General features: G+C 38.4%; 2 protein-coding genes across 3 annotated transcripts in view; both read right to left on the reverse strand.

The window, feature by feature from the left end:
* Positions 1-801: 801 nt before the first annotated feature.
* LOC132873305 (interleukin-1 beta-like) lies at positions 802-3,885 on the reverse strand. Its single transcript, XM_060908702.1, has 7 exons — positions 3,804-3,885; positions 3,624-3,657; positions 2,992-3,070; positions 2,713-2,893; positions 2,439-2,606; positions 1,810-1,949; positions 802-1,374 (listed from the first exon to the last, which is right to left on the reverse strand). Exons 2-7 carry the CDS (start codon positions 3,653-3,655, stop codon positions 1,132-1,134), a joined length of 843 nt encoding a protein of 280 aa, XP_060764685.1. The 5' UTR covers positions 3,656-3,657; positions 3,804-3,885; the 3' UTR covers positions 802-1,131.
* Positions 3,886-3,917: 32 nt separating this feature from the next.
* Positions 3,918-14,468, reverse strand: part of LOC132873303 (metal transporter CNNM3) — a 44,621-nt gene continuing 34,070 nt past the window's right edge. The window contains exons 8-9 of one of the 2 annotated variants that reach the window (XM_060908701.1): positions 14,340-14,390; positions 3,927-4,003 (exon numbers count right to left, since the gene is read on the reverse strand). In XM_060908701.1, the coding sequence (XP_060764684.1) occupies positions 14,380-14,390 (11 nt within the window). In that variant the 3' untranslated portion in view covers positions 3,927-4,003; positions 14,340-14,379. Of the gene's footprint in view, positions 4,004-14,339; positions 14,391-14,468 lie in introns of both variants that reach the window. The other variant, XM_060908699.1, reaches the window with a different exon arrangement.

Here is a 14,468-nt window from a genome sequence, read left to right on the forward strand (position 1 = left end):
CTGCAGTCCCTCTGCTCACAGGATGTTTTCTGTTTACTTGCACAGTTCTGTGTAAATTCTAGAGTGCTTGTGTGAAAATCCTAGGAAATCAATAGTTTCTGAAATACTTAAACTAGCCCATCTGATACCAACAACCGTGCCATGGTTAAAGTCATAGGGATCAGAATTTTTTCCCCATTTGAATGTTTGATGTGAAGCTCTTGACTTGAATTTGCATAGTTTTCTGCACTTCACTGCTGCCACATGATTGGCTGATTAGATAACTGCATGAATGTGCACGTGTGTGTGTGTGTGTGTGTGTGTGTGTGTATATATATATATATATATATATATATATATATATATATATATATATATAAAAACTTTTTTTTTTTTAAACTCAATAAGAGCATTGCCATAGAGACGAAATCAATTAACATGTCCTGCAGTACCAACAGGAAGTGTGGTATAATTCCACTGTACTGTACAAGGTGGCTCAAAATACATGTGTGTTTGGTAACGTGGCATAATAACATCCATGTGCTCATACTGGCTGTTGTACACTGTTGTACATCAATCAATCGCTGCTTGCAGCTATTTTGTATTTTTTTTTATTGCAGCTGTAGCTTTGCACATTAATTTTTTTTAAAAAGAATTGCTTATAAAACAATACACTTGCTCTCTTTTCAGATATGAAATGTCTGGGGCTCATCTGCAAGTCAGTGCAAAAATCAACTTCAAGCATCCACACTGTGAGCCATAATGAAGCTAAGGTTTCTCATCTTTATGCAAATCCCATACACTGCCATGTATTTGAAAAAGAATATTTTATTAGGCTTTTAAATATAACAATAAATTAGTGATTAAATTAATGCAAACTTTGTAATAAGTTAAATAAAGTTAAATAACAAAATACAACTCATAGTGATTATTGTGAAACCACAAACAAGCACAGAGAAGTCAGATATCTCCAAAAATAAAAATGTTTTAAATAAAAATACATAATTCTGAACTGATCTTGTCATTATTGCAAAACCACAAACAAGCACAGAACAGTTAGATACCTCAAGCTGAGATATAATTAAACATAAAATGAGCCTCCAGATTTACACTTGTACCTAGTACATACTTTCTGGAAACTGGTTTTCTGAATCAGATCTCATTCTGAGAGACTACTTTCTCATCCTCGAGTGTGAACAGCTGGAGGGGAGTGGGTTGCTGTTGAGACATTTGCACTGGCTTAAAGTCGTCCCTTGAGGTGGTGATGAACCAGCCCGGGTATTTGACCGACTCGAAGGTGTTAAGGGAGTCACCACTGCCGTTTCTGAAGAAAAGGAAGCGCTCCATGCCATCATTCTCCTTGATGGACTTCAGGCTCTGCTTGTCTTTTACCTCCTACAAAAGAATTCATCCATTACTTCTATAATAACCATTTTGACATTTTGTCTGACAGCTAAAAGAAAATAGTTATGCATCTTTTTATCCTGAATTTATTTATTCTCGCCCATAGTCAGCTGGGATAGGCTCCACCTTGCCCGCGACTCTGCACAGGATAAGCGGTTATGGATAATGGATGGATGTTCTTTAAGGAACATTTTTCTACAGGACCTTCCTGACAATAACAGGAAGAGGAAGGTTTCATTTTTAAGCATGACAATGGCTAAATGGCATGCGATTTGTGAAGTCACCCTATTACAGTTGGCTCCTTGCCCAGATTTGTGCTATGATTGCACTCCTTGCTTGTGAGTCACACAAGGGAAAATAAACTGTGTGCCAAGTCACTAACTCTAAATGATCCAGTGGATTTGTCAGATGAGTATGTTTACATACCTCGATGCCTAGAAGAGGAGTTCCGTTGTTCAGCGTGCATGAGAGAAAGAGGTTGGTCTTTACAATCCCCAAACATACAGGCTGGCCTTTTGTGTTTGCTGTGCAGTTTGGTGGAGCGAAGGATGAGAGGTTGAACCATGCTGTTGAAAATAATGGACTTTGGTTAAATGTCAGTAGAGCTTAGAAGGTTATACAATAGACAATCAAGACAAAAGGAAGCAGTGATAAGAAAGAATTAGACTAAAAATATATGACGGTTGAGAAATGACAGTGAAAAGTCAGGACTTAAAAAGTGAACTAAAACTCTGTACGGTGCAATAGAATGAAGTTATCCGCAGATGGATAGAAGATGGATAGAAGACAGGAGAGACGGCAGGAATTATAAATATTGGCAGATTGCAAAGGCAATTGGGAGAAAATGCAGCAAACTGAAGCTACAGTTGTGTTAAAATAATGATTAAGGTTCTAAGCTAATGATAGGAATTGACAAAATTGACAGCTGGGCACCTGAATAAGGTATTTATCCATCCACTGTGCTCTATGCTTTTAGGAATTTTGCCACAGACTTTCGAACCAAATAAATTCCTGTGAATTGTCAGTAGTGACAGTGGTTTGTATTGAAAGTTTACCTTTATTTGACTCTTGTCCAGCCTTCAGAGTGATGGCCAGCAGAAAAGGAAGCTTTTCCTTCTGCACCAAGGCCTTTTTAGACTTGTCATATAAAGTGCACTGCACAACCTTGTCCTGCATGCTGTAACTCTTGGATTGACTGCACTTCAAGTTGATCGTCATGCTCTCTGTGTGAGGAAGATGGGAGTGTGTCAGTGTTTATGAAATCAGCTTCATCTCACACCACAGCAAAGTAAGAATATAGACATTGAGATATAATGTTTTAAACCGCACCTTCAATTACATTCTCCATGAAGATATTGAAGAGCTCCTGGTCAGTGAACTCAGTGGACTGAACACTTTGAGTGTGCTTCAGCCTCTGCAGAGCGATTATTACATTAGCAACGCTGCGCATGCTAAGAGGCTCCCTGGTGACCTCGATACGGAGTCCTTCGTGAAGGTCGCGTCTGCTGCTCTGTGACACACCAGAGTCCACAGTCAGCTCAGGTTTTGATATAATGAAAAGAAACGAGCTGTGTTGAGGTGAGGTGAGGCTTAACTAATGTGACTTACAATGGCCAAAGGATCAGAGCAGTCCAGCTCGTCAAAGTCGGTGTCATCTGAATCAAATTCGCATTCACTTTCAAAGTAGCTGTTAAAAGAGAGTGAATTCATGAATGAGTGTGTTTATATCTTGACTTAGCATCCAGAAACTCTCTAATTGTCTCTAAGCCCTAATTGTATTGCTGACTGCACAAGAATAAAAACAATATGAAATAATAATATTAAGTATTGTGATGCAGAGCAGCAACAAAATCATTATGATCCTGATCCTGATAAGACATTGTTAACTTTGAACAGTCTTTGTCTACCAGCATCAGACTGGAATCATTTCTAATCTCATCAACAGAAACAAATGTGCTTTGCTAGTTGGAAAATGTCCAAACATGTGGAGAGTTACGTCTATTCTTGCTAATGCTTTAACTACTCAATTCGGGAGCTTCATCATTCGGATGTCTTTCTATTACTGGACATTCACAATGACTGAACACCTTCAGAGACTGGGTCTTAGTGTTATTCTCAGATTATTCTAAGATTCTAACAGTGTTAGGGTTAAATGAAATTCTATAACACTAATGTCACTAGACGTTACTTCCATGACTGCATAATGTTATTTTATTCATTGCTTCCAAGATAAGGCTTACCTTTCCAGCATTAACAAATCTTTGTCAGCCATTTCTAAAAAGAAAGAGAACAATTAGATGTTACTTTTCATTTTAATCAATCAATCAATCAATCAATCAATCAATCAATCAATCAATCAGAAATTCATGCTGCAAGTTTGAGAATTTCTACACATGCATATAAATCAACAGAATACATACCAGTGATTAATGTGATTGGATTAGAAATTGTGATTTGAAGTTGTCCTTGTGAGACTCTCTGTTTCTTGCTGTTGAATGTTTGAGCTGTTCTTGCTTGTGCTGCTGTATTTATGCACACTGTCTGGGAAATTCTCTCAAGCGGAAGCGGATGAATGGTTGCACAATGCAACCACGTCACCAGGCATTTTGTCCTTCACACCCTGAAGAAAATCACAGCATATTCTCATGCTGCATACTACACTGAATATCCTTGAAAATACTGAAACAACTCTCACTTCTTCCTCTCTCTATTCTATAATAATAATAATAATAATAATAATAATTATTATTATTATTATTATTATTATTGTTTTAGTGCCATGCACTTATAATTTTCTCAGTAGTGTATGAAACTAAAATGTTCCAACTGAAACACGAACTGGCAGGACATTAATATTGCAGTTTGTGTTGTGCTTGTTTTTTCTTAATAGTTCTGAAATGCTCATTATGTCTGGCTCTGGCAGGACATTATAGGCATAACAATACAAATATGCAAACTTTACTTAAGATGAAACATTCCTAAAGTGATTCTACATTGAATAACCTTAACCACACTAAGCAATAAAATAATAACCTTTGTCCTGTTCCTGTAACTGAAAAAGCAATGTTAACTATGGGTTCTGCGAAATGTTTTGCCCACCTCTCAAAGTGCTAAGCAGGTAACGTTTAGTCCATGACATCTAAGTCACATTAACATTATAAGGCATTAATTAGTCTGAGAGAAAGTAAGGATGATGTCGAAGGCATGCAAAATCATCATTCTTATGATGAAGGTCCACTATGTGAACACTGACTGTTTTATAGGCTACATACATGGTGCCAAGAGTTTAAGGAATGCTTTAATGTATGAATCATCACCCAACAGACATACACACTCTTAACATTTTTACCTTTTCATTTTTCATTAGGGGCGGCACAGTGGTGTAGTGGTTAGCGCTATGGCCTCACAGCAAGAAGGTCCGGGTTCGAGCCCCGTGGCCGGCGAGGGCCTTTCTGTGTGGAGTTTGCATGTTCTCCCCGTGTCCATGTGGGTTTTCTCCGGGTGCTCCGGTTTCCCCCACAGTCCAAAGACATGCAGGTTAGGTTAACTGGTGACTCTAAATTGACCGTAGGTGTGAGTGTGAATGGTTGTGTGTGTCTATGTGTCAGCCCTGTGATGACCTGGCGACTTGTCCAGGGTGTACCCCACCTTTCGCCCGTAGTCAGCTGGGATAGGCTCCAGCTTGCCTGCGACCCTGTAGGACAGGATAAAGCGGCTAGAGATAATGAGATGAGATTTTTCATTAGATTTCTATTTGAAAATATTTCTGATAGGTTTTCAACATAGAACCCTATAAAGCAGAGGGGTCCAAGGTTGTTCATAAGCCAGTGTGGCTGCATGTTATCAACCTATCAGGAACCACACCTGTTTAGCCAGTAGTAGTTGTGGTTCCTGCTTATTTGGTTTGAACAGATGACAGATAGGGTTAACCATATCCTCGTTCTGGAAGGGTTGCTCCTGAAGAACAATCGAAGAACCCTTTTACCCCGGTTGCATAAGAACACATTACAGTTTTCTTTTCAAAGGAGGGGAAGTGAAAGTTGGTGAAAAGCAGCAAATGGAAATGTACAACATTGTGGATTTTCAAGCATTTCTCTAATATTATGGCCTTGAACCCGTGTTTAGGAGTGCCCTTCAAATTTTTTTCTTTTATGAAACTTTACATTTTCTATGCAGGAAGTAAAAAAAAAAAATTACTTGATGTCATACAAGACCATCCAGCTTTCTCTGGTTTTTGTTTTTCACCAGACAGGATGTTGTTAAACCTTGGGATGGGAAATAGGGAAAGGGTTGTGATGTCACCAGATAAGTGCTGCCCAAGAATCTGCAGTGATGTTAATAACAAAGAACATCTGGTATTGCGTTGTAATGGGGGAAAAACAAAATGAGTTCAATAACCCAGATCCACACCCTGCATTCTGAAAACTGAGAATAAAACTACTCCTATGACCTGAGGGCACATTTAGAAAACATTCTTGGGGAAAAATACATATAACAAATATACAAACAACCCCAGTCTTTTATGTTCACTATGTTTTAAGACTACTCTTATTGTTATCTCATCTCATTGTCTTTAGCCGCTTTATCCTGTTCTACAGGGTCGCAGGCAAGCTGGAGCCTATCCCAACTGACTATGGGCAAAAGGCGGGGTACACCCTGGGCAAGTCGCCAGGCCATCACAGGGCTGACACATAGACACAGACAACCATTCACACCTACAGTCAATTTAGAGTCACCAGTTAACCTAACCTGCATGTCTTTGGGGGAAACCGGAGCACACCCACGCGGACAACATGCAAACTCCACACAGAAAGGCCCTCGCCGGCCATGGGGCTCAAACCCGGACCTTCTTGCTGTGAGGCGACAGCGCTAACCACTACACCACCGTGCCGCTCTTCTTCTTCTTCTTCTTATTATTATTATTTATTTTAATGCATCATATACTCATTACACTTAGTATTGTTTTAACTCTTGTGAGAAAATCTATTCAAAAGAATATTAAGAATATTCCATTCAATTCATTTCAATTCAATTCAATTTTATTTATACAGCACTTATAACAATTCACATTGTCATAAATTAGCTTTATAGAAATCTGGATATAGATTTAAAAGCCAGAGGCAATGGTGGCAATGAAAAATTCCATGACATGACAACAGGATGTATCTGACTCCAAAAGCCTATCCTCTACTTGGTGAGACCGGATGTGAGTGATTACTCATCCATAGTTGTATACTATAGAGCCACAATAGAGAAACATCTTTTGTGTTTGGTATCACAGTGAGGCTGCGGGTAGCTCACAGCTCCAGAATTCTTGGCTTGATCTTGTTCAGGTTATTTGACTTGTCTGTCACAAAGAAAGTTGAACTGATAAAGTACGAGTGGTCTAGAAAGTCTTTCAAGAGCGTGGTGTAGTGATGTGAATGGAAACTATGATTTCAGAAAGCAGAGTTGTCTGAGTGTGATCGGGTAGTTTCAACAGATGATGGAAAACTACTGCTCAGGATAGCCTCATTAAAAACAGACAGCAGGTGTGTGAGCAAAGTTTCAAGGATTTAATTGAAACTAGCCAAAACAAGTAACAAGCATGCCAAACAAACGTCTCTTTCGGGTTACTGTTTGGTTTTCCCTCCATGTTCTCCCAAAACAAGCTGGTATATAGCCGATAAATTTACCCTCGGTGTGAAGGAGTGTGTGAACATTTCTGTGCATGGTGTTCTGCAATGGCCTGGCACCCCACACTCTAAGAAGTCAGTCAAGTTGATTTATACAGCAGTTTTAACAACAGACATTGTCGCAAAGCAGCTTTACAGAAAATAAAAGACTTTAAACATGTGAGCTAATTTGATCCCTAATAAATGTATTTATCCCTAATAAGTTTATCTATACACCTCATCAGCTGCTCTTCCAGCACCTTCTCCGTTAGATATTGTACTGTATTTGCACTACTGCTATTTTGTACATTGTTTGATTTGAGTGTATTTTTAATCTATATTGTTTTTCTTAAATTTTTTCCCTTTTTTGTGTAATCTTTATCTGTTTTTTACAAGTAAGGTGAGAGAGGAACGGCATTTCGATTCTCCTATATGTCCTGGATGTATAGTAAACTGACAATAAAGAATCTTTGAATCTTGAATCTATCTGTGGCAACAGTGGCAAGGAAAAACGCCCTCAGACAACATGAGGAAGAAACCTTGAGAGGAACCAGACTCAAAAGGGAACCCATCCTCATTTGGTTGGTAAAAGATAGCATGACTATGAATAACTAACTTCTATAACTGTGTCCTTTATATTCATAAAGTACAACTGTGTAACCAGGAAATTCATTATAGTTTTAGCATGAAGTCTGTTTTGTTGAAGTTATCAACTGTTCACTGATGGAGACTTGAGTGCAAAACTGTTCATGACAACTGCAGGCCTAAAGTTATCCTGGCAATTGTAGAAGGTACTAAACTGTCATTTTCCTTGTTGCTAAGGTGGTAACATCAAGAGGACATGTTTTGTATCGTTAATATCAGTGTTGTAGTTGAATCACTAAACCTCGAGTCCGAGTCCAGTCTCAAGTCCCCAGTGTTCAAGTCCGAGTCAAGCCCAAGTCATTTAAAGAAAATTTTGAGTCGAGTCCACTATTGATCCAAGTCGAGTCTGAGTCCAAGACTCCAACTGCACCATTTGACGCTGGCTGTTTCAGCACCATTCACATTAGTTTGTTCCTGAACATGACGTACCGGTATGAACAGGTGAATGTGTTTCTCTTTGTCAGGGAGTGCGAAGTATTCTGTCAGAGATGGTTGGAAAACGGATGTAAGTGCAGAAGGTGTGTTTATTAATACAAGTGAAGACACGTAAACAATCCAGAACAGCAGGCAAAATCGTAAAACAGTGGAACAGGCAATAGGTCAAGTGACACACAAACAGGCTATCGTAGACTCGGCAGAATCAAAGACGAGAAACAGAAAATCAGGGCTCAGGAAACCAAACAAGGAAATAAGGCTTGGTAATGTGTCAGCAACGCAACTCAATACTTCGCAAAGTAAGTGTGTTTTCACAGTTTTTATACAGGAGCGCTGATTGCGCCTCAATCCTGTGCAGGTGCGAGTCATTTACGGCGCACGCGCGTACACTGTCCGGAGCGCGCCCAAGAGTCTATCTGATGCACGTGCTAAGGCACACAGGTGTGACACTCTTGCACAAAATGAGTATAAAAATTAACGTAGATATAAATATCTTATCCCAAATTATTATGGCATGTTACAAAAAATAAAGAAAAAAATCAGAGTCCTCGTCTCCAATTTACAAGTCTGAATGCAGTTAATGCATGAGTCTGAGTTCAAGTCTGAGTCATCAGTGTTCAAGTCCAAGTCGAGTCACGAGTCCTTAAAATTAGGGCATGAGTCAGACTCGAGTACTACGAGCCTGGTTCATATACAACTTTTACTTGGAAACCTTAAGGACCTCTATGCTAAAAGCTAAATAAGAGTAATAAGAGTACACCACTGTCACTTTACCAGGTAAAAGATTCATGAATGAACAAGATGATTGTCTGAATAAATTTCTAGTATTAAATGCTGCAATTAAGGTCTAATAGTATGAATAGAGAGATGTATCCATTAGCCATTCTGGCAATGACTTTCTGACACAGGTTGAGCCGGTCTGCCTGCCCCCCCCCAAAAAAAAGAAAGAAACAACAGATTTGAAAACCGTCTAGATTTAGTTCACTTAAATAATGATGAGGTTTCTTCGCTTATAACATTATAACAAAGTCCCAAATTACTACCACTTTATACACCTGGAGATCTAGGGATGAATGTTCATTTCCTGCTCTTTTCATTCAGCTTCAGTAATTGGTTTTATCCTGGTCTGGGTTATGGTGAAATTGCAGGAAGTATCTCTTTTTACAGGAATAATGTGGTCAATGACTCTAGCGGCGAATGCAAAGAAATACAATGAAATGTGGGAAAGGTAAATTATTGGCGGCATGGTGGTGTAGTGGTTAGCACGGTTGCCTCATAGCAAGAAGGTTCCGGGTTCGAACCCAGCAGCCGGCGAGGGCCTTTCTGTGTGGAGTTTGCATGTTCTCCCTATGTCTGTGTGGGTTTCCTCTGGGTGCTCCGGTTTCCCCCACAATCCAAAGACATGCAGGTTAGGTTAACATGGGGCGACCTTAGGCTGAAGTGCCCTTGAGCAAGGTACCGAACCCCTGGGTGCTCTAGTGTGGCTGCCCACTGCTCTGTGTGTGTGTTTTCACTGCTTCAGATGGGTTAAAAGCAGAGGATGAATTTTACTGTGCTTGAAGTGTGCATGTGACAAATAAAGGTTTCTTCTTCTTGTATCATCAAGCTATAAATGAGCTTAGCAGTAAACACGGCCGTATTGCATCACTCAGTACACTGTAGGAAAAGTTTCAGAAACAAGAACAGTTAAAAGGATCGATATAAGCATTACAACAAAGTATGACTTGTTTTAAAGGAAGCCACAAATTAGTGGACTGGTTATATACATCTAGTCCACTTTTTTTTTTATTTTGAGTCAAATCAAATTTCAACATAAACAGTGAAATCACGTTATTTCAGAACTTGTGTCAGAACTTTGGAAGGCCCTACATGATGATTAGGTTTTTTTTTGCTTTTTATCGTCAGCAATACCAGTCTGACATTCGAGTGAGTTGAATGGGGAGTTTTACATGATAAACCACAGGGACCACAGACACACGAGGTATTTTTTTCGAAAGAGGAAATTGCGCAACTCAACCTAGTTTTGCCAGTAGCACAGATTTAATTAAGAAAAAAGATTTTTAAGCACTTTTAAGAGCAACAGATCATGATGTTCTTATTTAGCTTATCGAGTTTACTTGAAGTCTGATTATACGGACATGTCTTTTAATGTGTATAGAAAGGCTGTCTTCCAAAATGATAGCACAACGGAAACCATTCCATCTGGAACAGGAATGATTCTGGTCAGACTGGGAATTCCTTGTCACAGAGCAGCACGCTGTTTAAAGATTGTGCAATGTAAGGAAGCAGATGGCATGCAACGTTGTACTGTATTACCTAATCACTGGCAATACCCCTTATCAAAAAGAAGTATACTTAAGTAAAGTTACAGTATATTTCCTTAAGTATACTTTTGTGTACCAAGTACACTGATATCAATGTACTTACAGTATACTTGTAAGAAACTAATCTAATACTTCTTGGGACTAAATTGGCCCACTTTTGGTTTATAAAAAGTATACTTTAAGACTAAGAGAAGTAAACTTTGAGTATACAATGAGTGTTTTTTTATTTTGTACTGCAAGTATACCACAAGTAAACTTATATACTAATAGTTTACTAGTTCTATACTTGTAGTCCACGCTTTAGTTTACAAAATCATACTTCATAGTATACTGGAAATATACTATGACTTTACTTGAAGTATACTTTGTAGTATACTGGAAATATACTATTGGTTTACTCGTTACACACTTCTAGTCCACTTTTTAGTTTATAAAAGTATACTTTATAGCATATTGGAAATATACTATTAGTTACTGGTTATATACATCTAGTCCACTTTTGAGTTTTGAAGTATACTGCAATTACCCTTCTAGGTATACTATTAGTCTTCTAGCCCGAACCCTTAATCACAACTACAGGGCAAGCACACTTAAACATAAAGCACAAATATCTGAATACTTTATTACACTTTTGTTAAGTATATCTTGATCAAAAGTTTAAGTACAAGCTTAATATACTTAGACTTTTCTATATACTTTTCAGTACAAGCCAAGTATACTTACTGTATGTATAACTTTATTAAGTATATCTCTGATAAGTGAATGAAAAGTAAACTGAAAGTATACGCTCTTATTTTTAGTTTAAAAAAGTATACTAGAAGCACACTTGAATAAACTTCTTTTTTGTAAGGGCATCTTTTTAAATGTACTGTTTTTCAATATTGTATCTCTGTTCATATTGCACATCTTAAATATATGACAGTTTCTACTCATATCACATTTACACAATGGAGTGTACTACAAAATATCACTGTAGTTCAAGTACAGATATTAAATTATATGGGAACCTGCTTGATTATGTTTCAAACTGATTTGTAAAGATGTGTGCCAATACTTATCAGCGGCTTATTAAAAAACAAAAAGGAGACCACAAATATTGCTCTGCTCATTTTGAAAACAAAAAGAAAACATAAGAAAGGCATGCTTGAAAAAAAAATACATCTAAAAGCACATACGGCTACAGAAAAATTAAGATGGAGACGTTTGTTTGGCATGCTTGCGACTTGTTTTGGCTAGTTTCAGTTAAACCCTTGAAACTTATCTTTGCTCTCTGTTTTTCATAAGGCTATCCTGCTCAGTAATTTTCCATCACTAGTTGAAGCTACCCTATCACTCGTATTACATTTTCCAATTGTTTAGCTACACCACAGTCTTGAAAGCACGTGTGTCACACCACAGGATTTTTGTACCAGATGCTCCGTTTATAAAATGTGTAGAAACAGTGTTGAAAAGCGTGCAATATATTGCACCATTTTTGCTGGCTGATCCAGTAACTAATCAACGAATAAATCACCTCAATAGCACCCCAACGGGATACATTTACTACTTTTAACATCATCCTTGCCTGTGTTGGACTTGAGACAGGGAGTCGTTTTAAATGACTACCGTGTAGTTACTGTCTAGAACAGGAAATGAGTCAACACTCGACATCATCCATTCATTGTACATGCACTGACTGATTTGGAGTCCTGGTCTTCGTGTTTTCAACACTGCATGTTCAGAGTTTAGAAAGAATAAAAAACATTTTATGACTGACTATCTTGTATCAACAACTGTTCTAGCTTTGCTGGTAACATTTTGTATAGGTTAAAGTCGGTCCCATGTCAGAAACAGAGTATTGGCAACTAATATTCTAACATAATATCCTGTAGGGGCGCTATTGAGGTGATTATTCGTTGATCGTTTGGATCAGCCGGTGAAAATGACGCAAAATATTCCGCAAGTTTCAATGCCATTTCTACGCATTCTGTAAACAGACCATCTGGTACAAAAAATCCCATGACGTGACACATATATAATCATGTTTGTCTTTCCATAAACTGAGGAACATCTCTGAACAAGTGTGTGCGAGTCATTACTTGTAGCTCCCGGATCTGCAAGGCAGAATTTCCTAGGTGGCAGAGGATATTAAGATTACTTGTACTTTGACAATTCAACTTTCTTTGTGACAAACTAATCAAAACCTAGCAGGTTGTCACCATTAAAAGTGGTCTATTATTTTTTTCCCCATATCTGTAGAATCATCCTTTATGTTGACACTCAAAATCAGTGGTGAACTGTTACTATTAGAGCTGGGATTTCAACTCCACCAAAACTGAGCCAGACACCAAAAAAGCAATAGGGCAAAGGATTTTGTAAGGGATTAGCGGCTGGCTGCCAGGTTGCTCCATTGTGTGTAGCTGTCGTTGTTGATTTTAAAAGTAAGTAAATTACACCGGGAAATGAGTACTTAAGTCCGAGTGAAAAATACTGTGGCGAGCGTGCATGGAAGAAGAGTCTGGAGACAGAAATCTCAGTTTCTCAGTCGCTAGCCTGTGCTACTTGCTCTCGATAGCACTGGCTTGACCACTTTATTAGCATTTGCTAACACTACTGATGAACGCTACACTGGCTGGAAGGTGACTTCACTGCTGCACTGAGTCATGGGTAAACTAGTGTTAGCCTTCAAGAATACTGATATGTTTGGGCCTTCTTTGAAGGTCTAGAAGGCCCCGATGGTCTCCCTTTGCTCAAAAGATGAACTATAAAAACAAAAATAATAATAGCATGTAGTTTTCATTTGTGCTTATTTTCATGAAGATTTCCAGTATTGTTAAGGTCCCCCCCACACTTGCACGATAGTATATTCACCACAGAACCTGCAAATACTAGTTTTTAATTTTTTATTTAAGGAATTTCCTAATCTGTTTGTAAATAACTATTGTGACAAAATACCAGTTTTGACAAATATTAAGGTTCATACCATTAAATAAGGTTCAATTTCATTATTTTAAAGGAACTGGCATCATAAAATATTTTATATCGGCTATGGTTAAATAAGCAAAACTATCAAATTATCAGTTATATTCCCAGTACAGGGATAGTACTGTTTAATCTATAATAAACAGTAAACTCAATTGTATATAAATCAAAGAAAAGCTTGAAGAGCTGTCAAATTAATGTGTAAATATATTTATAAAAATACAGAAACATTTTGTTATAATTGCCGACTTCCTCCGTTATGTAATCAAGTTTCGATGATGTAGAAAAACTGGTCCATGCGCCACAACAGGTCCCAACAAGCTCCACTTAGTCTGGTTTCACAGATTTTTACAGCCAAAGTCGTAGGAGTGAGTGGGTGGACCTAATCTCATCTCATCATCTCTAGCTGCTTTATCCTGTTCTATAGGGTTGCAGGCAAGCTGGAGCCTATCCCAGCTGACTACGGGCGAAAGGAGGGGTACATCCTGGACAAGTTGCCAGGTCATCACGGGGCTGACACAGACACAGACAACCATTCACACTCACATCTATGGTCAATTTAGAGTCACCAGTTAACCTAACCTGCATGTCTTTGGACTGTGGGGGAAACCGGAGCACGCGGAGGAAACCCACGCGGACACGGGGAGAACATGCAAACTCCGCACAGAAAGGCCCTCGCCGGCCACGGGGCTCGAACCCGGACCTTCTTGCTGAGGCGACAGCGCTAACCACTACACCACCGTGCCGCCCCGTGGACCTAGTCATATGTTTTGTTTTTCAAATATAATGCACAGAATGTATTATTAGCAGTACATTTGTTTTTACATATTTAAATTAGCTACTGCATTCTCTGTGATCTGTGGGCATTTTCCTGTGGTTCTGTCAATTCGTGGATTAATGCTGAAAAATATTTAATACAATTTCTCATTGTCTTTACCTGCATTGGTCTGGGAGTATATTGTGGTCTACTGCTCCATCTAATGGAAGCCTACAGTAAAAATGTTAGACAACACAAAACAAGTTCCACACTGAAATGTTTATTTCCAACCTTTTTTAAAAAAAAAAA

The sequence above is a fragment of the Neoarius graeffei genome, chromosome 25 (assembly GCF_027579695.1).
Source record: "Neoarius graeffei isolate fNeoGra1 chromosome 25, fNeoGra1.pri, whole genome shotgun sequence".
Lineage (NCBI taxonomy): Eukaryota > Metazoa > Chordata > Actinopteri > Siluriformes > Ariidae > Neoarius > Neoarius graeffei.